Genomic DNA, 23,043 nt, shown 5'->3' with positions numbered 1-23,043 from the left:
CATATGCTTACCTCTGGGAATGCTGGTGAGATTTTGAGGTTTACAGAGACTTGATTTTCTTACTCTATATTCTTCTGTGTTTTAATTTTTTAACAGTAGGAATACATTCATGTATGTTAGGGTTACTTATATAATCAGAGAGAAAATATTAGAATATCTTTGGCCACACACTGTGACTCTGAGGTTCAAGGGTTTAAATAAACCATGGTTTGGGTTTGCTAATGTAACTCCTCTGTGAGAAGTATCCCTCACCTTAAAAATCTGCTGTGCTCCTTCCTCCATCCGGGGCCAGACCTGGTAGCGAAACCGCCAGAGCGTGTGGAACTTGAGGACAGCATTCAGCCTCTGCACGGTCTCTGGGTGGTGGAACTCTGACATCAGCATGTCGGATACGGCCTCAGGCACCTTCACTGCACACAGCAGGAACATGGCAGCTGGAGACAGTCAATATTTCATCAGCTATGCTTTTAAAATGCTGCTTAGTTCCCGGGGTTGGGGAGAGGTGGAAACTGCTTCTATCTTGTGAAAATGACTCCTGAGCTATATGGAGCTCGGCTACCAGCACTGGCAAAAGCAAACCTTTGTACCACCCACAGCCTTCCAATAGCTGGTGCGAGGGCAGCAACAACATGACATTTCAGTGGAGTCACTCACGCTAAGCAAAGTTTCCTTTGACTCACAGTGAAAAGCGAATGCCAGAGGAAGCAAATGAAATAAGAAAAGTACATCTTGAAGCATGATTTTTAGGAGATGGCTAGAGTCATCTCTTAGTAACCCAAGGACAATAAATAAAGTTATCCTTTAAAAACTACCTCAGTTACATTGGCTACAGTTTTAAAATTCCACATCATAGACTCTATTAGAAACATATATCCTTCCCAGAGATAGAAGAGGTTGAGAAGCCAAAAGAGATTTAATGAGTCATAATACCACGAAAAATTTTTGTGAAAAGCCAAATATCAGTAAGTGAAAGGCCAAGTTCCATGATAAGTTATAAAGCTAATGAATAATGAGCTTTATAAATAAACTTTATAATACAGATAGAGGAGCCAGTGGCAGTTATAAAAACATACCCTACATGATTATGTCATGAATCTCTCATGTTCTCTTTCACAGAGCGTAACAATGAGCTTAGGCAGCTGTGCTAGAAGCAGTGGGGTTAAATCCTAGTAGTTCTGATACTTCCCTGCCAGAAGATCTTGGGCAATCCTCTTAACTTCTCTTTGCTTCTGATTTTCTTTATTGGTAAACCTCCCAGAAGAACAATAGTGATAATGATAATACTAATACCTTTTAGAACAATAATAATACTAATACCTGCTTCCAAAGTTGTTTTTAGAAAAAAATAAAAGAATATATAAGAAAGTGTTTTGTGTAGTGAAAAGTACAACACATTTCTAAAGCATGTTGTTTTTTAAAAATAGAGACAATATAGTTGTAACGGGAAGGGCATCTATCTCTGCAGTCAGAAAATCTGGGTTTGCTGTCCTTGCCCTTTGAGCTGTGTGAACTTAGATACGTCCTTTCAATTATCTGACTCAAGTTGGCTCATCTATAGAATGGTTTATCAATAAGATAATGAATATGATCCAGTTCTATGACAAATGCAAGTTATTGTAATCACTATCTTTTGATAATACTTTCCTTTAGCCTACTAGGTGCTTAAATCTCCACTCTTTCTCCTTTCTTTGCTTTTCTTTAAAATGTACTCTACCCTGCCTCAATTTTTAAACATTAGGCTCATTCTTTAAGTCACTGCAGAGTTCCGTCTTAATCTCATGAAAAAGTTTTCTTGTAATGCTCACGAATCCTCAGATCCAAAGGTATTTTTATAGCAGTTGTTTCCTTTCAGTTTTTAATACCTTCATAACAATCTCCTTGAAGAACTATATTCCTTTGCTTCCACAGCTTGAGATTATTTGAGTTGTGTACTTTTCTCATCACTTTTTCTAGCTGGGCTTCTTCCTTTGGTCCTCTAGATGTGGAGAAGACCAGTGGCTTAGTGGTCATTCCTCATCTCTTTCTTCTCACTGACCCTCTCCCAGAGAGCCCATCTACTCTCATTATTTCAGCTGTCATGTATATCAACTTGTTCCCCAAGTTTACCTCTAACTTTGGCCTTCCTCTTTAGTTTCAGTGTCATGTCACCAACCATATATTACCAACTCTCCTTCATCTAAAAATTACTATTTTTTGGAAAAAATTTTAAAAATTTATTTTACAAATATGTACATAATATTTGTACACATAGAGTACATGTGGTAATTTCATTATATGCATAGATTGTAATGATCAAGTCAGAGTATTTAAAATACCCACCACCTCGAGTACTTACTGTTTCCATGTGTTGGAAACATTTCAAGTCCTGTCTTCTAGCTATTTTGAAATACACAATACTTTGTTGTTCCTGATAGTCACACTACTGATAGTCACACTACTATGCTTTTGAACATTAGGACTTATTCCTAACTGTACGTTTGTACCCATTAGCCAACTTCTCTTCATCCTTCCTCTATAACAAAACACTATTTTTAAAACCAAAGTATTCCACATATTGCTGCAGTATCAAACTTAGTAACAATTCACACTCTGTATACAAGATTGCTCTATGGCTCAGAAGCCACGACTGGTTTTTCACAATTCAGTGCAAGGTCCACAGTCATAAGCCTGATATTCAAAGCCAGTTACAAGCTGAGTCCCACTCACCTTTCTAATATTATGCACTCATGACCCCTCTACAAAAGCCATGCTAGTCTTCAGTCTCCTCAGGCTTTCCAAAAAGCCCAGTGCACTTCCACATTCACCCAGTTTTGCACCCACCATTTTCCCCGCCTGGCTAACTTCTAGGTGTTCTTTAAAGCCCAGTCCACCTGTTTATATTTTCCATGGAAGTTTCCATGACTATCCCACATTTGGGAAGTGTGCCATTCCCTGAACTCCCATAGCACTCTCTGAGAAGCAAAAACCTAAGCTTTAATGTGAACACAGATATTTTACCAAGATATTTATTGCAGTGTGGTATAAAAGAGCAAAAGGCTGGACTCCACCTAAATTTTCATCAATAGGTCTTGGTTAAATAAATTATGATATGTCTATTCATTCAGTGGAATATTTTGTAGCCATTAAAAAGAGGTAAAACTATAAACTGATATTTAAAAGCAGTCTCCTAGATATAAATGAAAAAATTCAAAGTGCACTTACAGCATGTCCCATTTGCATGAAAAACAAAACATGCAACATATAACTTACATATATAATACATATGTGTGTGTGTGTGTGTGTATATATATATATCTACACATAGTTTACCCTAGAAGGATTCCTGAGAAACTTAAAAATTGTTGCCTCTGGGGAAAGGAATGGCAGGGGAAGGGGCAAGGGGGCTGGGGAATGGGGAGAGCGGAGTGGGTCACAGGAGAGAGGGCAATACTTTCAACTTCGTACAATTTTGTATTACTTGAATTTTTATCACGTGTATTTTGAAATTAAAATAACCACATACAAATTTAGGGATCTGTACAAAAAGTGGAAAAGTGAAGAATACACATTTTGCCTCTACCACTATCTAACTATGTGGCCTTGGACAAATCACTTAAATTTTAACACATTTGCTTCGATATTACCTTTTGGACACAGAACATTACTCACATAAGATTTGATAAAGTTAATTATGGTGGTGCATGTTAAATCTAGGAGAGGACACAAAAAATAATTTTGTCTCTTGTGAAATATAGTGAAAGTGCAGGATCTGGGGAAAATCATTCTCTATAATTTGGTAACACCCTGAGAGAGACATATGCTTTGGTGCAGACCATATGGTGAAACTGGAAGGGAGCACACAAACCCTGGGTCTACCTTCCTATAGCACACAGCTCTAGAGTCTACAGTTACAGCAAATGCCATTAACTTGACCTAGGAGCAAAAATAGAATGAAAGCGCCTCTCTCTTATTTAAACACTTGGATCAGTAATGGCAGTGATAGCAGGCGCAGGGTTCCAGGTGGTCTTTATTTACCTGCTGCCCCTGCCATGTGCTCATCCATGCTGAGCAGGAGCTCCCAGGCAGCTGGCTGGATGTCTCCATACATCTCCTCTGTCAGAATTGGTGCTGCCTTGATTAACAGAGATAAGGGAGCAGGCGACAAGCTCATCACCTGGGAAAAGATGGAAATCATGTTTAAAAATTTTTTAAGACAGTGAATACTGCACTTCTCTTGAAATTTAAAAGCCACTTCCCCTCTCTCTGCTTGCCTAAAGTGACCTTAAAATACTTTCTAAAATGGGAGCATATTTAGCTGACAACACATATGATAAGCTTTATACCTTATTAACTGAAGCATAATTAGAAAAAAAAAAACACTAATTTTATGATGTTTTCACCAAAAAATTGCTTTACAACCATCAAGGAGTAAACCATAGATTGAGTACAACCCTACGAGAAAAGAAAGGACCCAGGAAATACATCTTTGTGTTAAAAGTCTTGATAGATTTTTAAAGGCTCCTCTTTTCATTCCTAATAGTAGATTTCCACTGAAAACTATAAGCAGCCTGTAACTCATGAAAAAGCCCATTTGGAAAGTTAACTGAGCCAGTGTGAACATGCATGACATTTCCCTTCGAAATACATAATACATTGTGGTTATTGCCCCAGATTAACCCACAAAATCCTATTTAATCCATTATTTCTGACAATTTAGATGACAAATGTAGGTTCCAGACAAGTCATCATCATTTCACATTCCAGGAAAATATAAACAGTTTTTTGTTGGGGGGGGGGGGGGAGATAATGATTTAGAGTTTATGTTGTAATAATAACATAACAATGTGTCAAGCACTGGATAAGTTGGTACATGTACCATTTTCTTTAATCCATGCAGTAATTCCTTGGGAGAGGTCTAGTGTTGTAACCCCCATTTTATAAACAAGGTGACTAAGACCAAGAGAAATTAAATAACTTGCCCAAGGTCCCAGAGCCAGAGCAGCAGACATGGGATATGAACCCAGACTGTCTAATTCCAAAACCCGTAAGTGTCGCTGTTACGCACATGTGGGAAGTTAGCTCTCCTGCAGTGAGGACAGTGGGGAGAGCTGTGGTTCGAACCAAGTTCCCAAGCCTTGCCTGTGAAAGCTGGTTATGTAGCAAGAAGAGATTTTTTTTCTTGCACACTTGGTGGCACTCTTGCTCACCAACTGAAGGGGCTTTATGTCAACACTGTACCAACTGACGCTGTATGTCCCAAACATTAGTAAATAGGCTGCCTGGAGTCCCCTCCCTTTTAAAAGTTCCATGAATCCTTCTGATCCAGGTGCCAATACCTGAAGTCTGATGTACTTCAGCATTCCGGAATCTTTTTTTCCTTCCAGATTGGCATCTGAAACTCTCTTCTTTAGAGAAGGTGTCCTCAGGCATGACTTATCTGAGCACTGAAAAGAACAGGGATATATAAAGAAGAGTAGTGTGTTTTCTAAAAACCCAACAGTGCTGTATGTCTCCGCAGTTCTCCAGGCAACCATCTTCTAGTGGAAGGGATAATTAAAGGCCTTTTGATGGGTCTACATTTTCTAAAATTTATAAAAGTAGTTTATTTATGAAACCAGTTAATTTTATAATAAAAAAATAGCTTAGAGATATTGAGTAATGAAGTCCTCTTTGACCTTTAAGGAAACTGGGATCCGGAGAGGTGGAGAACTTGACTGAATTGCAAAGCTAGTTATTAGCAGAAAAGGGAAAGGACAAGGATCTCCCCATTTCCATTTCAGGGCTAATTATATTTCATCAAGAAAAACACAAATCGTTTAAAATATTAAATGAGACAAAATCTACTCTATCCAATAATCCCTTCACAGGGTTGGATGCTACAAGTTGAACGAGTTGGTCATAAAAGAGAGAACATATTTCACAGAGAAGTGTTAGGAAGTTAAAGGTCAAATACAGGACTCGTCAAGGAAGTATGAGTTCATAGTATCCATTATCAAGGACCTAGTTGTACAGGTAAAATGATTTCTTTTCAAAAACCATACTCTTCTGTAAGAGGCAACAGCTCTTCTTAGAAATTGTTTCCTCAACCAGGTGATTCACCTACATAAGAATGGATAAGACAATTTCTTCCTCTAATTCCCTCAATGCCAAGAGATGGACTGAACAGTGCAGCTGGGAGAAGGATTGAACCTAACGAAGGCAGGCTTATTTATCCAGAGTCCCGATTCTTCCTATTTTTGCACTCCAGGCTGTGCAGAGAGGGAATGGTTCTCCTCACATGGAATAAATGCTCATTTGTTTTTCCAGAGCCATGTCAATGAAACACTTTCTCCCTCTAGCCAAGGAAAAAAAAAAACTGAACTTCTTAAGAATTTTTGAACAGAGCTTCATAGTGTTATGGATAAAGATATTTTGAAAGAAAAGGCAAATCTAACAGTGCATGGATATTCCAAGAAAGTCTTTCAAAACTCTGACAAAAAGACCCAAGAAAATGCATCTATTATGTGACAAGTATAGAATCAACTTTTAAAATGAACCTACTTGAAAACAAGCGCATCAGAGCTCTTGCTGAGCTTTCTAAAGGAAAAATCATGGAGGTGCAGACGTGGGAACACATACTATTCAGAGAGATAACTATTGCTTTGCTTTTTTCCCCTGTGAGTGTGAAAGCAATATATAGCATAAATAGCATGCCCGTTTTATATAATTTGAAAACTGTTCTAAAATCATATATAGCAATAGTTTTCCGTACTAATGTACAGGTGTATCTGATCCTTGCAAAAGAGTCAAGATACTAAAAACTGGTATCTCTCTGTTTTATTCTTTATACTTATAAAATAATAAATGTACATTGGAGCGTATCTGAAAAAGAAAGAAAAATTATGAAGAAAACAAAAGTCTCAGTAATTCCTGACGTGTTTTAGCTGTGTCCCCGCCCAAATCTCATCAGTTCCCATAATCCCCATGTGCCATGGGAGAAACCCGGTGGGAAGTAATTGGATCATGGGCGTGTTTCCTCCCCTACTGTTTTTGTGATAATGAGTGTGTCTCATGCAAGTTGATGATGTTTTGTTTTGTTTTTGTTTTTGTTTGTTTGTTTGGTTTTGAGATGGAGTCTTGCTTTGTCGCCCAGGCTGGAGTGCAGTGGCATGATCTCGGCTCACTGCAACCTCTGCCTCCTGAGTTCAAGCAATTCTCCTGCCTCAGCCTACTGAGTAGCTGGGACTCCAGGCACCACCATCACAGCTGGCTAATTTTTGTATTTTTAGAGATGGGGTTTCACCATATTGGCCTGGCTGGTGTCGAACTCCTGACCTTGTGATCCGCCCGCCTCAGCCTCCCAAAGTGCTGGGATTACAGGAGTGAGCCACCATGCCCATCTGAGCTGATGATTTCATAAGCTTCTGGCATTCCCCCTGCTTGCACTCATTCTCTCTCCTGCTGCCCTGTGAAGGGCTGCCTTCCCCCATGATTGTAAGTTTCCTGAGGCCTTCCCAGCCATGAGGAACTGTGAGTCAATTAAGCCTCTTTCCATTATAAATTACCCAGTCTAGGGTATTTCTTCATAGCAGCATGAGAACAGACGAATACAATCCACAACCCAATGATAGCCATTACTAGTTTCTTTTCAGCCTTTTCCCCCATGCATCTTAGCACAACTGTGATGATGTTATGTGTGGCACATAATTTTAAATGATTCATTTTACTATGATTTTATAATGAGTATTTTTTCATTACAATTATTTAAAAATATAATTCTTAAAATTTGCAAACATTTTACCACTTTCTCTTTTGGTTGGACATTTTGTCTCCAGGAATTCTTTTGAACAATACTTCTTGATTAAATTACAGGAATTTTAACCAGGTAGATACAGGAAAATACTCAGCACACACACACACACACACACACACACACACACACACACACACACAAAGATGAGCATTTATATTTGTCCCTGATACTCTGTGCTTCTGCCTACTAGGAACAGAAAGTATAAGTCAAGCTCCTCAAGTATTTAATATCCTACCATGTTGTCTTAGGAAGCATGGTGTGTTCTGGTGGCCTCATGATACTTAGGGTGCTTGTTTTAGTGGAAAAGGAAGGAAGCTGGAAGGGCTTTCACATCAAGGTGATATGCTGGTAACTCTTTTTTAATGACTTGATTAGAAGATAGATATCACAGAGATGGGGGTACATGTGTGATGGGTACTTGGGTACACTCTTGTAAAGGTCTTAAAGTCCCTCTATTGTTGTGACTCCTAACTCAGACCACTGGAAGGAGCAGGAGACTAGTTCCAAAGGCATCTGCCAGTGGTCCTTTGAAAAGTTAGAGATTTCACTGGACTATAAGATGCACCTAGTGGTTGAAATGACACATCAAGCAGGGATCTGCAGAGAAACTCAAGACTAGCAATCCAAGACCAAAGGACAGAATAGAGATAAATTCTGGAAACAATAGTGACAAATTCTGTCCTTTGGTCTTGGGTTGCTAGTCTTGAGTTTCTCTACAGTTCCCTGCTTGATGTGTTTCAACCACTATGTGCATCTTGCAGTCCAGTGAAATCTCAAATTCTTCAAAGGATCACTAGTAGATGCCTCTATTAGCAATAAATAGAGATTAGTGATAAATTCTGTCCTTTGGTATTGATAAATTAGTGATGAATTCCTCTACTCAGTCATTGTTGAGGTGGTTCTACCGGAGGGAGCTGTGTTCAGTGGGAGGCAGTTATGCAGCCTCATGATCTATCAGGGATACTTGGGAATCCTTGCTATGGGATAGTGTAAAACTTGGACCAATGTCATTTTTTCCTATGTATCTGTCTTAGAAAAATCCATCCTAGTTGACTCTGTGACTCCTCTCCGCATCCTGACCACTTTTGATTAGATTACCAATGCAAAACCAATTTTTTGACTGGCTAAGGATTTATCACTTGTGGTGTTTGGCCTAAAAGAGGAGGAGATGGCCCCCTCAAATTCCTGTCCTAGGGAATTAAGAGGAACAGAGTCTGAATCATTTAGTGATGGTTGCTGTGCAGAAAAATAATGATGCCATCTTGAAATTTTCAGTCTACATAAAAGATGAATACAGCAACAGGAGCGGACAGGGGATAGAATGTTAGTGCAGATGGAGACGATGCAGAAAGAAGCTGAGATGAAAGACTACGTTCACCCTGAAATGGACAGCAGCTTTGGTTCTCATTGCCCTGAGGCTTAGCTGATTCTTTTTCTGTCCCTAGTTTCATGAGATTCTACTGTATCCTTTGAAGAATCTCCCTAATTGTTTGAGTAAGTTCAATCTTTTGTTCCTTACAACAAGACTATTGACTAGAGAGGAATAATAATGGTTTTAAATAAAATTTTGCCTATTCACTGAATAATTCAAGAACAGTTTTTGATTTAACCATATGCCAGGAACTAGACTAACTTCTGGAGTAGGTACCTGCACTCCTAGAGAAGTGTAGGAAAGACAGACGACAAACAAGTAAACAAATGAAAAGTCAAGATAAATAGAAAAGGAAATGCATGCACGAAGGAGGACTCAGTGTGGAAATAACAAAGTATTTATATATTTCTTCTTTAATTCTAAAATAATTGTAACACTATAACAAGATGTTTAAAATTTGGGGAAATTGAAGTCAGCCTACTGGGCTCTCTGAGAAAGGAATTTCCTCATGTTTCTGGGAAGAAGGTTATGCCAGCAGAAATGCAATATTTCCCAAAAGGTAACCTAGACTCTTTGTGCCTCATACACCTTTAACACAGGAATTATGTAAGTTATGGTGGACAGTCATCCTGGCCCATTAAATTAAGACCCAGGGCCTGGTCCTGGCCTTACAATAATGTTGTTCATAGACAGCTTTAGGAAAAATGTTGGTTCTGCAGGAAGTCAGTTGACCTCTTGACATTGGCACTGGAGTTTGCTTTATGGAATTTACCCACACTGTGTCCTTTATTTTTGTGAGCATGTATCACAATTTGTTTCCCCCTCCTTTTTGGTTGAAAGGTGAAAAATTTAATCTACTCCTTTTTTAAATTAGCAAGCATTAATTAAACATTTACTCCACTTATAACATAGCTTTGGACAAAGTACAGACATAGAGGAAAAATCTCAGAATTCTTTGGTAAAGGTGATATATACATGTAGACTGACAGTTTATTTTTTTAAAACCCTCAAGTTTGGAAGTACACTAAAATAGACTAACAGATTGTACAGTCCCTGAGCATTGAAATGTAGATTAGCAAATCGATCAGAATTAGATGGGTTACAAAATGTACTAGCTGCCACAAATATACTCTGCCATAAAAAAACCAATTAAAAAGAAAACAGGAATGAAATACCAATTGCTCATAAGACACGATTCTAATCAGAATACTGCTTTTACTCTTGCTTTATTGCCTACTCTGTTTTCATTTCTCATCTGGGAATGTGGGCATTGTTCATTTATCTGGCAGATTCACAACAGGCAAATGAAAAGTGCCATGACAGAAAGCAAAGAGCTTGTGGAGGAGGCTAGCATTTTCGAAATAAAATGTTTATCACAGAAGAGTCAATTCATCTTTTCAGCTCTCTACCTGAATGACTAATTTCAAAGTGTTAAAGTTAGAAGCCACTTATTCATGCCTTACTTTCCCTTTCCTTTTCAGAAATGTAAGCAATAGCAGAAGGTTGGTAAGCCTTTTCTACTGCTTCAGGCCAGTGGCCTGGTTGAGGCAGAGTGGAGGGCACTCATGAAACACCCTAGGACTATAGCTCTACTCACTCACTTAATATTAATGACCGCTCTATTATTATATAAGTGAGTACTCTGTCAGGTTATCATGCAGGATACAAAATGTGAAAGACTTCCTCAGTTCTCAAAAAGCTTATTAAGTGGAAGAACATGTCACTGCTCACAGGGTAAAATGAAAGCCTTCCCACGATCCCAGAAGGTCTGGTCTCGAGCTGCCTGTGCAGCTTCATCATGCACCACAGTCCTCTGTGCTCCAGTCATGGCCCTTCATACTCACCTCTTCTCTCTGGTTGGAAAATCTGTATCCACTTAACGTCTATGCATCCTTTAGTCAAAGCTCACCTGTCACTTTATTGGAAAGGCTGTCTTTTATTTTTCCCTACAAGACCAAAGCCTCATTCATAAGCTCTCTCAGCATGGGGTAGCTGTCCATTATTTCACTTATTGCAGATGCAATTTTACATCACTTTGGGAAGTTTATTTGATCAATGTCTGTCTTGGACTAGATTATGTGCAGTATATGAGAGTACAAACTGTATTTTTTTTTTTTTTTTTTTTTGCCCATTATTGTACCCAGTGCAAAGTATGGGCTCAGTATGATCTACACGTTCTTTAAAAGTTTGTTGAATAAATGAATGGCTGGCTGGCTGGCTGGATGGCTGGATGAATGATTGAAAGAATGAGAAAACATGAGTAAAATACCACTATAATTTAGTTGAAGAAGAAAGTAAGGAAAATAACATCAAGTGTCCATCTGCAGTAGGCCCTGTGCTTAACACTTGAAGACTCAAAAAAGGTTTCATGGAGGAGATGGCATTTGAGTTGGATCAAAGAATGTTTGGGTTGGGCTATGTTAGATTAGAGGCACAGTTCCAGCAAAAAACATAGCAGTAAGAAATTCTGAAGTGTTTATGGAGAACAATGATCAATAATTTAGGCTCATGTATTTTTGAAACTTTCAACGTATATGGTTTTAACCTAAAGCTAAGGGAGTTTTTATAGTAACAAAGAATTTACATAAATAAAAATAGATTTTCTTTAAATGCAGTGTCATTTACGTTTGAAATATATATATGATTTATATACATATACATGTATGCACACACAAACATATTTACTTCTTTTCTTTTTATGTCATTATTTAGTAGTTTATTTGTACTCCACACTGATCTACTCTCCACCTTCATTCCCCTCAGAATTTGTATTATTTGAATAACATGAAATGCAAGACAGTCTAATTTAAAAAGCCCTGATTCTGATGTTTCATATTTCTAAGGTTAAAGTCTAGCTAAATACATTATAGATATAAACTGTGAATAATCCCAACTTTCTGAGCCCCCACAGTTGAAAAACCTGTAAAATGGGGATAAAATAACTCTTTCAATGGTTTTTAAGAATCAAAAGGCACTTGCCAATGACATGTACTTACTTTATATCTTCACACATACATTTAGAAAAAATACTAAAATATCATACTCCATAGGATGAACTTGCACACTTACGAGGTATATCAGATATGTAATTTTAGAGTATTTTGTATTATTAAAAATTTCTTCAATGAACATGTATTGCTTTCATAATAAAAAAGTTGTAATTTAAAAAATCCCTTAGTGAGTGCTAAGGTATAAAAAACTGCTACACAACTCTACTGTGGATTTTTGTTGTTATTGCTCATATTCTCTCATTGTTTGATGTATATATTATTGCTTACCCCCTCCCCAATCCAAACCTGGTTTGCAAATTCCTTAGAAATATTTTCTGCTTCTAGGTTTTCTTTTTTCTCAACAGAATATCTAGCCTAATATTGTGCCAACAGAGGGCACATAATAAATGCCTGCTCAAATGAATAGGTGTTATATAAAAATCTCTTTGCAAAACCACTTGGGAAAAGCAGCTGCAAGGGTGGCCACAACATTCAGTCAGGCATCTTGGCTGTGATGCCTGTTCAGGGGCAGGTGGAAAATTCAGGCCTTTCCTGGCAGGAGGACAGCAGCCCTGGTCACTGTCTTCATCTCCTGCCAGCTCAGCTGCTCAGGGTAGGTTTCAGAAAAGGGCAGCTGAATACTTGAAAAATGTAATAGTTTCTTGAAGGAATCTCCTTTAGTCTGATTTGACCTAGATGACTCTTTTACTTGGCTGGGAATAGTGGGCCCATTTATGCATATTTTTTAGTACATAGTTGTGTTAGTTTCCTGTTGCTGCTGTAACAAGTGACCACAATCTTCATAGATTAAAATGACACAAATTTATTATCTTACAATTCTGGAGGTCAGAAGTCTAAAACAGATTGGCAGGGCTGTGATTGCTTCTGAAGGTTCTAGGAGATAATCCATTTCCTTGTCTTCTCTAGCTTCTAGAGGCCGCCAGCAATCCTTGGCTCATGGCCCCGCATTGCACTGACCTCTGCTTTTCTCACGACATTTCCTTCTCTGCCTCTGACCCTCGGACTCCTTTTTCCACTTATAAGGACCCTTATGATGACACCGAGCACAGCTGGATAATTTAGGACACGCTGCCCATTGTAAAATTTTCAATCACATCTGCAAAATCTCTTCTGCCATGTGAAGATATTCACAATTTCCAGAGATTAGGATGTGAGTATCTCTGTGGGAGAGGCATTATTCTACCTACCACAGTAACTTATTCATCATCATCATCATCCCTATGCATTCATATTTATTTACAGAATAAGACAAAACCTGAGGAAAGATTCCATGTTTACTCATGGACAAAAAGACAAAACATTTGTCTTTCTTGTACATCTCTTCTGCTTTTGTTTAGATGCACACAGACCTGATTGTTACAATAGCATTTGCTTGAAAATTCTTATTTCCAGAGAAGAAATTGTTAGGACATCATGTTCCCTAGTATTGGAATATCACTCAGTGGTTGTTTACTTACTTCTTTCTGTTTCTTGCCCCGGAGAGCCACATTGCTGATGTTGCTGCTTTCCCTCAGGGAGTCCACACTGTCTCCATAGAGTAGCTTAATGGCTCTGACCAATCGGGCACAGGAGCGGCTGTGGTGCAGGTAGCAGTGGGGATGGCAGTAGTCAACGTGAGTGCAGATGAAACTCTGCTGATTGCACAGCAAGATCATCACCTGGAATACAAACATTCCTGAGACTCAGCCAGGCAACCCGGGTACAGAAAAACTGAACATATCTATGGGGTGGAAGCTGGGAAGTCAGAATGTCAGCTTCCCTGGATGTGTCTTAAAATCGCAATGATCCAATAATTCCCAAAGGAGAACAAAAGTTCTTTATCCACTCAGCCTTTTGTTCTCCCTCCATTCCTACTTGATAGAAGAATCTCTTTGAAACATTAAAAGGTTAATAGGTCTTCAAAAACTTAAAACAATTATTGTGGAGTGTATGGTTTCCAAATATTCTCAAATGGAGATTCTGAACTTAAAACTATTTTTTATTTCCAGTTCTTATGTTGGGAAAGGAACCAGACGGAAGGGCACAGACTGGTGAGAAATTCTGTCCCAGAGGATCTGGCTGGCCTTTGACAGCTGTGGGACACCTTTAATGCCAGCCCACCCATGTGGGACTTGAAAACATTTCCACTTCTTCTCCTCTGGCTAATAATCTTCAACTAGAACTTGAAACTTACTGTACAGTCTCATTTCCACTCTCTGCAAAGTGCTATTTTTCCTCTGGCTTTTAGAACATTCTAGCTCTTCTCTTGTAGCTAAATCCAAATCAAATCCTCACATCTCCTATAATTCTCCCATTAAAATTACAGAAAGGAATTCAGTTGATTTAAAAGATATGGGTTATTTTAAGATAAAGAATAAAGGCCCTTGCATTTGGAACTTCTTAAGGAGCTTTTCTTAAAAGGCAATAGCATACACAGAGCCACAAGGTCAGTCAATAGTGTGCACAGTATCTTCTGAATGCTTCCATCCTTCATGAATCTATAATAGTTCCCACCTTGACAACTAACCGGTGAGGGACTGTGTGCCATACTGAACACAAAGAGAGCACAAAACAAGATGATGTGGGCAACGCCAATACGTTGATTGCAGCCACGTCAGAGATCCTAAAGCAGATGACCTAGCTAAGCTGTGCCAGAATTCCTGACCCATAAAAACTATAAGATAATAAATGTGTATTGTTTTAAGCTACTACGTTTGTGGTAATTTGTATGCAGTACTAGAAAATTAATACATTCCCCCTCTAATCATGTGTATATATATAGTATATGTATACACACACACACACACACACACACACACACACACACACTTTCCTGCAGGAAGTCCACACTGTCCACACACACATATATATGTTATATAATATATATATTATACACACACACACACACACCACACACACACAAGTCAGCTCTCCATATCCATGGTTTCTGTATCCGTGGATTCAACCAACTGCAGATCAAAAATATTCCAAAATATCTCCCCCAAAATTGTGTTTTTACTAAATATGCACAGACATTTTTGGGAATCATTATCAATACAGTATAATAACTACTTATATGGAATTTACATTGTATTAGGCATTGTAAGTAATCTGGAGATGATTTGGAGTATGTGGGAGGATATGCATAGTTTATATGCAAATACTATACCATTTTATATCGGGGCTTGCTCATCTGTATATCCTGGTATTCATGGGAGGCTCTGGAACCAATTCCCATGGATATCAAGGGATGACTATACACACACACACACACACACACACACACACACACACACACACGTATACAGGCATACCTTGGAGATATTGCAAGTTCAGTTCCAGACCACCACAATAAAGCAAATGTTGCACTTAAGTGAGTCACACAACTTTTTCTATTTCCCAGTGCATATAAAAATCATGTCTAGGCCGGGCGCGGTGGCCCAAGCCTGTAATCCCAGCACTTTGGGAGGCCGAGACGGGTGGATCATGAGGTCAGGAGATCGAGACCATCCTGGCTAACACGGTGAAACCCCGTCTCTACTAAAAAATACAAAAAACTAGCCGGGCGAGGTGGTGGGCGCCTGTAGTCCCAGCTACTCAGGAGGCTGAGGCAGGAGAATGGCGTGAAGCCGGGAGGCAGAGCTTGCAGTGAGCTGAGATCCGGCCACTGCACTCCAGCCTGGGCGACAGAGCCAGACTCCGTCTCAAAAAAAAAAAAAAAAAAATCATGTCTACACTATGCCATAGTCTATTAGGTGTGCAATAGCATCATGTCTAAAAAACCAATGTACATACCTTAATTAAAAATTCTTTATTGCTAAAATATGCTAACAATCACTTGAGCCTTTGGCAAGTTGTATTTTTTTTTTTTTTTTTGCTGGTGGAGGGTCTTGATATTGACAGCTGCTGACTGATGAGAGAGAGAAGTGGTTGCTGAAGGTTGGAGTGGTTGTGGCAATTTCTTAAATTAGATGGTGAAGAAGTCTGGCCCATTAATTGACTGTTCTTTCATGAAAGGTTTTTCTCTAGCATGTGATACTGTTTGATAGCATTTTACTCACAGTAGAACTTCTTTCAAAATTGCAATCAACCCTCTACAACCCTGCTGCTGCCTTATCAACTTAATTTATGTAATATTCTAAATTCTCTGTTGTCACTGCAATAACGTTCATAACATCTTTACCAGGAGTAGATTCCATCTCAAGAAATTACTTTCTTTGCTCATCCATAGAGGTACTTCCTCACCCATTCAGATTTTATCATGAGATTGCAGCAATTTAGTCACATCTTCAGGCTCTACTTCTAATTCTAGTTATCTTGCTAGTTCCACCTTATCTGCAGTTACTTCCTCCACTGAAGTCTTGAATTCCTCAAAGTCATCCATTAAGGTTGGCATCAACTACTTCCAAACTCCTGTTAATGTCGATATTTGATCTCCTCTTGTGAATCACAAATGTTCTTAATGACATCCAGAATAGTGAGTTATTTCCAGAAGCTTTCAATTTACTTTGCCAAGATCCATCACAGGAATCCCTATCACTGTCTGTGGCAGCTATACCCCTGAAAAATGTACTTTTTTTTTTTTTTGAGACAGAGTCTCACTCTGTTGCCCAGGTTGGAGTGCAGTCGCACGATCTCAGCTTAGTGCAAGCTTCACCTCCTGGGTTCACGCCATTCTCCTGCCTCAGCCTCTGGAGTAGCTGGAACTACAGGCGCCCGCCACCATGCCCGGCTAACTTTTTTTTTTTGTATTTTTAGTAGAGACGGGGTTTCACCGTGTTAGCCAGGATGGTCTTATCTCCTGACCTCATGACCCACCTGTCTCAGCCTCCCCAAGTGCTGGGATTACCAGCGTGACCCACTGCACCCCGCCACAAAATGCACTTCTTAAATCATAAGACTTGAAAGTCAGAATTACTCCTTGATCTGTGGGCTGCAGAATGGATGCTGCGTTAGCAGGCTTGAAAACAACATGAATCTTCTTGCACATTTCCATCAGAGCTCTTGAGTGACCAACTACATTGTCAATAAGCAGTAATCTTTTGAAAGAAATCTTTTTTTTTCCCTGAACAGTAGATCTCAACAGTGGACTTCACATGCTCAGGAAACCATGCTGTGAAACAGATGGGCTGTCATCCAGGCTTTATTTTTCCATTTATAGAGCTCAGGAAGAGTAAATTTAGCATAATTCTTAAGGGCTCTAGAATTTTAGAATGGCAAATGAGCACTGACTGAAACTTCAAGCTGCCAGATGCATTAACCCCTAACAAGAGAATCAGCCTGTTCTTTTAAGTTTTGAAGCCAGGTATTGACTTCTCTCTAGCTATGAAAGTCCCAGATGGCATTTTCTTCCAACAAAAGGCTCTTCTACATTAAATATCGTTTTATAGTATAGCCACCTTCATCAATGATCCTGGTTAGATCTTCTGCATAACTTGCTGCAACTTCTACATCAGTACTTGCTGCTTCACCTTGCACTTTTATGTTATGGAGGTGGCTTCTTTCTTTCAACCTCATGAAGCAACCTCTGTTAACTTCAGACTTTTCTTCTACAGCTTCTTCACCTTTCTCAGTCCTCACAGAACTGAAAAGAGTTAAAACCTTTCTGTCAATTGGGCTTTGGGTTTACGAGAATATTGTGACTGGTTTGATCTTCTGTCCAGACCACTAAAACTTCCTCCATGTCAGCAATTACACTGTTTCACTTTCTTATTGTTCGTGTGTTCACCGGAGTAGCACTTTTGATTTCCTTCAAGAACTTTTCCTTTGAAATCACAACTTTGGCTGTTTGGTACAAGAGGCCTAACTTTGAGCGGATCTTGGCTTTCAACATGCCTTCCTCACTAAGCTTAGTAATTGCTAGCATTTGATTTAAAGTGAGAGACATACAACTCTTCCTTCACTTAAACACTTAGAGGGCATTGTAGGGTTATCAATCAGCCTAATTTCAATGCTGCTGTGTCTCAGGGAATAGGGAGACCCTAGAAGAGGGAGAGAGACAAGAAGCAGCTGGTCCATGGAGCAATGAGAACACACATTTATTGATTAAGTTCAACATCAATATGGGTGTAGTTCATGGTGTCCGAAAACAATGACAATAGTATCATCAAGGATCACTGATCACAGATCACCATAAAATTGATAATCATGAAAAAGCCTGAAATATTGTGAGAACTACCAAAATGTGCCACAGAGACACAAAGTGGGCACATGCTCTTAGAAAAACAGCACCAACAGACTTGCTCAATGCAGGGTTGCCACAAACCTATAGTCTGTAAAAAATGCAGTATCTACAAAGCAATGTGAAGTACAATAAAATGAGGCATACCTGTATACACACAGACATGATACATAAATATACATATTTGAATGCATAGGACAGTGAGGCAGTCAGGATGAAGGGTATGATGTGGAGAGAAAGGATATTCGCTGAGGCGAGGACAATGTGAGGACACACCACATTTCTCCTTGAGGCATTTGCTACATCTTAGGCAGGCACAAGTGGCCAAAAAGCTAGGCAGAGCCTTAGGCAATCTCATGGGGGCTAGGAGGTAAAAATTAGAATTTAGAATTACCAAAGAAGGGAGAAACTGAATAGTCTAGATCCTGTAGAGAAATGAGGTCCAAGTAAGTCAGACTGACACTGGGTGACAGTTTTCCCTTCTAGGCATTGACTGATTGAGCAGCTAAGAAGAGAAGCAAAGACCAGGTGACAAACAGAGTAGAGACTTTGGCAATTTCATTGTGATGGGGAAACAAAAATTGTAGTTCCTGACTCATCAAGAATGAGAGGCCCTGTGACACACCCCAGACTCTCACTGGGAGTCTTGGACATCTTCATATTAAAAGATGTGCGTAGGGGGTGTGGAAGGACAGGCTAGAAATAGTCCAAGTCCAGCTAGTGTAGTCCCTGATTGGACCGAAGTGATCTGCTTCTTTGTTGTCTGCCAGAGGACAGGGTGAATCCTCTCTGGAAAGAGAAAACATCAACTAGAGCTTCGGTGCTTTTTTTAAATTAGTAAACTTTATGTTTTAGAGCAGTTTTGGCTTCAAATCAGAATTGAGCAGAAAGTACAGGGAGTTCCCACATATACACTGTCTGCACACACGACAACCTCTCCTACTATCAACATTTTGCTTCACAGTGGTACATTTATTACAATCGATGAACTTATATTGACACAGCATTACCACCCAAAGTCAACAGTTTACATTAGGGTCCATGCTTTGCTTTGTACATTCTATGAATTTTAACAAAAGTATAATGACATGTATCTACCACTGCACCTCTATAATTTTTTTTATATACCATGTTTAGTCAATATAATTACAATATAATTTTAGGAGCAGGACAAAGAAGAGTAAAGAAAATAGATTCATATATTGAAGTTATTAGCTATGGACCTGATCAAAATTTCTGCACTCCCATGTTTGTTGTGGCACTGTTCACAATAACTAATATTTGGAAGCAACCAAAAGTCCATCAGCAGATGAATGAACAAAGAAAATGTGGTATATATACACAATGGAGTACTACTCAGCCATAAAAAAGAATGAGATCCTGTCATTTGCAACAACATGGATAGAACTAGAGATCATTATGTTAAGTGAATAAGCCAGGCACAGAAAGACAAACATCACATGTTCTCACTTATTTGTGGGATCTAAAAATCAAAACAATCGAACTCATGGACACAGAGAGTAGAAGGATGGTTACCAGAGGCAGGCAAGGGTAACAGAGGGTTGAGGGAGAGGTGGGGAAAGTTAACAAGTACAAAAAATAGAATGAGTAAGACTTACTATTTGATAGCACAATAGGATGACTATAGTCAATAATAACTGTACATTTCAAAATAACTAAAAGAATGTAATTGGATTGTCTGTAACAAAAATGATAAATGCTTGAGGAGATGGATACCCCATTCTTCTTGATGTAATTATTTCACATTACATGCCTGTATCAAAACACCTCATGTAGCCCACAAATATACACACCTACTATGTACCCACAAAAATTAAAAATAAATGTTTTAAAAAAAAACTCTGTGATCAATTATGAATACATCACAACGGAAATTTTAAAATATTTTAACTGGATGATAATGAACATATATCAAACCTTGTATGAAACAGCTAAAACTGTTTCTAGATAATATTTATAGCTTTAAATTCATATGTTAACAAAGTGGTTGCAAATCAATTATCTGAGTATCTGTGTCAAGAAGTTAAGGGAAAAAAACCAAATTAAACTCAAAGAAAAGTAGAAGAAAGTAATAAAGATACCAGAAAATATTAGTAAAACAAAAATTCAACATTCTAAAAATGACAAAATGAAAATCTGGTTCTGGTTCTTTCAAAAGACAAAATAGACAAACTCTTAGAAAGACACTACTAAAAAAAGAAGAGAAGACAATCTACCAATATCAAAAACAATAAATATAAATCACTGTAGATCCTAGAGAATTTAAAATAATCTTAAGAGAATATTTTAAACAATCTTTTTGCTAATAAATTTGAATATTCATATTAAATGAAAAAAATTCAGCAAAAAATATTAGTTTACCTGAATTGCTCCCAGAAGAAATATAAAATCTAAATGGTCTTAGCTGTATTACATAAATTGAATTTGTAATTTAAAACTCTCCCATAAAGAAATTTTTAGGTTTAAAAGGTGTGATCAGTTATTTCTTCCAAATATTTAAAGAAGAAACAGCACTGCTCTTACACAACGCTTCCAGAGGTGTCTATTTATGGAACACTACACACAAAACTAAAAGGCATTATTGAAAGACATTTAAAGAGGCTCTAAATAAATGGAGAAACAGACATTAGTGGAGTGACCATTTTAAACTTTGGAAGATTCAATATCATAAAGATATGATTTATTTAAATTCATCTATGTATTACATTCAAGGCTGCTTTGGAAGTTTTTTTTTTTAATTATTTAAAATAGAGCGATTCTAAATGAATGTGAATCTAGCCAAGAATAGACCAGGCCATTGTGAAGGAGAAGAACAACAAAATTGGAGGACCTACATTTATATGAGGAAAAGGAACCAGACACAACAGAGTAGTAGTATATGATGCCAATTACATGTATTTCAAAAACAGACAAAATGAATCTATGGTGTTAGAAGGTAGAACGGTGGTTACTGTCAGGGGAGAGTAGCGTCTGGTAGAAGACCTGTGTAGGATTTCTTAAGTGTTGATAATGTTTTCTCAACCTGGCAGTGGTTACACAGGTGTATTTACTTCATAAAAAGGTACTGAGCTGTATACATAGGTTTTGTATGCTTTTCAGTGGGTAGGTTAGAGTTCAATAAAAAGTTTACTTTAAAACACAGCTGCCTCAGAGATTCTCAAATCAGTCAATTCTGGGGACGCTTCCATAGTGAAGGTGAGCCACCACATACCCAAGGACCATTGCACACCAGCTAGAGCTCATCTGACTTTCCCAGGAAGTCAGATTAAAATTAGTGTGAACGGTGACCCCAGTGATGATCCTGGGGATACCCTGCCACTTGTATAACCGAGCTTACATTTTCTTACCATTCTCCTTACTTTTTTTTTTTTTTTTTTTTTGAGATGGAGTCTTGCTCTGTTCCCCAGGCTGGAGTGCAGTGGCATGATCTCGGCTCACTGCAAGCTCCGCCTCCCAGGTTCATGCCATTCTCCTGCCTCAGCCTCCCAAGTAACTGGGACTACAGGCACCTGCCACCACGCCTGGCTAATTTTTTGTATTTTTAGTAGAGACGGGGTTTCACCGTGTTAGCCAGGATGGTGTCGATCTCCTGACCTTGTGATCTGCCCGCCTCGGCCTCCCAAAGTGCTGGGATTATGAGCCTCCATGCCTAGCCCCTTTCTCCTTAACTTCTTTCTTCATGCTCAGCTCGAGTCTTGAACTCCACCCCATGCCCACAGTTTCCTAGGGATCACCTCCCTGCCTGTGCCCTCTGGCTCACCCTTGGACACAAGGCATTCACCATCTTAGAGTGTCCTTGCCCCAGTTTAAAATTTGATCTAATACATACCAAGAGCAACACCATGACCTTTCTCAGAATTCGCAGTAACCTGTATAAAACTGATGGTGATACCTACGCTGTGTCACTCAGGTCATCTTGACCACCAAACTGGCCTCATGATTTTCCCTGACTTATGGTGACCCACAAGCCAGCCATAACAAAAAAAGCTTGGTCTTAGTTAAGCTTAAGATGAGTATAGTTCAGCAGAATACCAATCCTAGAGAGTGTTGAGATATTCAGCTAAAACATAAGCCCCTGCTTTCTCTTCGAGGCTAGATTGGATTGATGATTTAGTATAATCTCTTGTCCTCCCACCTCGGATCTTTCCCAGGGTCTAAAGAAATTGATCTCAGGGCTCTTTCTGAGATTCCTACTTACATGAAGCCATGACATGTTTCTGTGGTAATTCTCCTCCGTGCCGGCATTACTCATTCCCTCTGGCTCAATGCTGGGCTCGCTTGCACTCCAAGGACTCCCTTCTTAAAAAAAAAAAAAAAATACCAAGAAAGGTTTCAGTGTTCAGTCTCCCTGGAGAGCATGTTGGTATGGTACAGTTGCCCATGCTTCTGAATCCTAGGGCAGACTACCATGGCCCAGTGGGTTACAGGGCATAGCACTGACTTGGAGGAATATTAACAGGAGCTGTCCCCTTCATCACCAGCTGAACTGGCAATTTCAAAGACATTTATGATCTCTGTTATGGTGGCTTCCATTTTGAGAGATGGGAGCAGAGAAAAAAAACAGAGTCAAGTCCTTGAATTGCTGAGATGAGCCAGTTATTGATTGAGTGTGCCCAAATCCATTCCAGACTGACCAGACCTTGCAGGTGTATTTAAGGAGGGACAGCAACTAACCTGCCTCACAGTGACTGCTGTCTCCATTGTTCTG

At 38.9% G+C, this 23,043-nt stretch overlaps 1 protein-coding gene across 3 annotated transcripts in view; it reads right to left on the bottom strand.

Annotated features, from left to right (window-relative positions):
- Positions 1-23,043, bottom strand: part of UNC80 (unc-80 homolog, NALCN channel complex subunit) — a 224,691-nt gene that overhangs the window by 81,852 nt on the left and 119,796 nt on the right. For all 3 annotated transcript variants that reach the window (XM_031936430.1, XM_023217231.2, XM_023217223.1), the window contains 5 exons: positions 22,534-22,634; positions 13,612-13,812; positions 5,316-5,423; positions 4,015-4,153; positions 253-434 (listed from right to left, as the gene is read on the bottom strand). In XM_031936430.1, coding sequence (XP_031792290.1) covers positions 253-434; positions 4,015-4,153; positions 5,316-5,423; positions 13,612-13,812; positions 22,534-22,634 — 731 coding nt within the window. The remainder of the gene's footprint in view (positions 1-252; positions 435-4,014; positions 4,154-5,315; positions 5,424-13,611; positions 13,813-22,533; positions 22,635-23,043) is intronic.

This window comes from Piliocolobus tephrosceles, chromosome 11, assembly GCF_002776525.5.
Source record: "Piliocolobus tephrosceles isolate RC106 chromosome 11, ASM277652v3, whole genome shotgun sequence".
NCBI classification, from domain to species: Eukaryota; Metazoa; Chordata; class Mammalia; order Primates; family Cercopithecidae; genus Piliocolobus; species Piliocolobus tephrosceles.
This window is presented reverse-complemented; position numbering and strand designations above follow the sequence as displayed.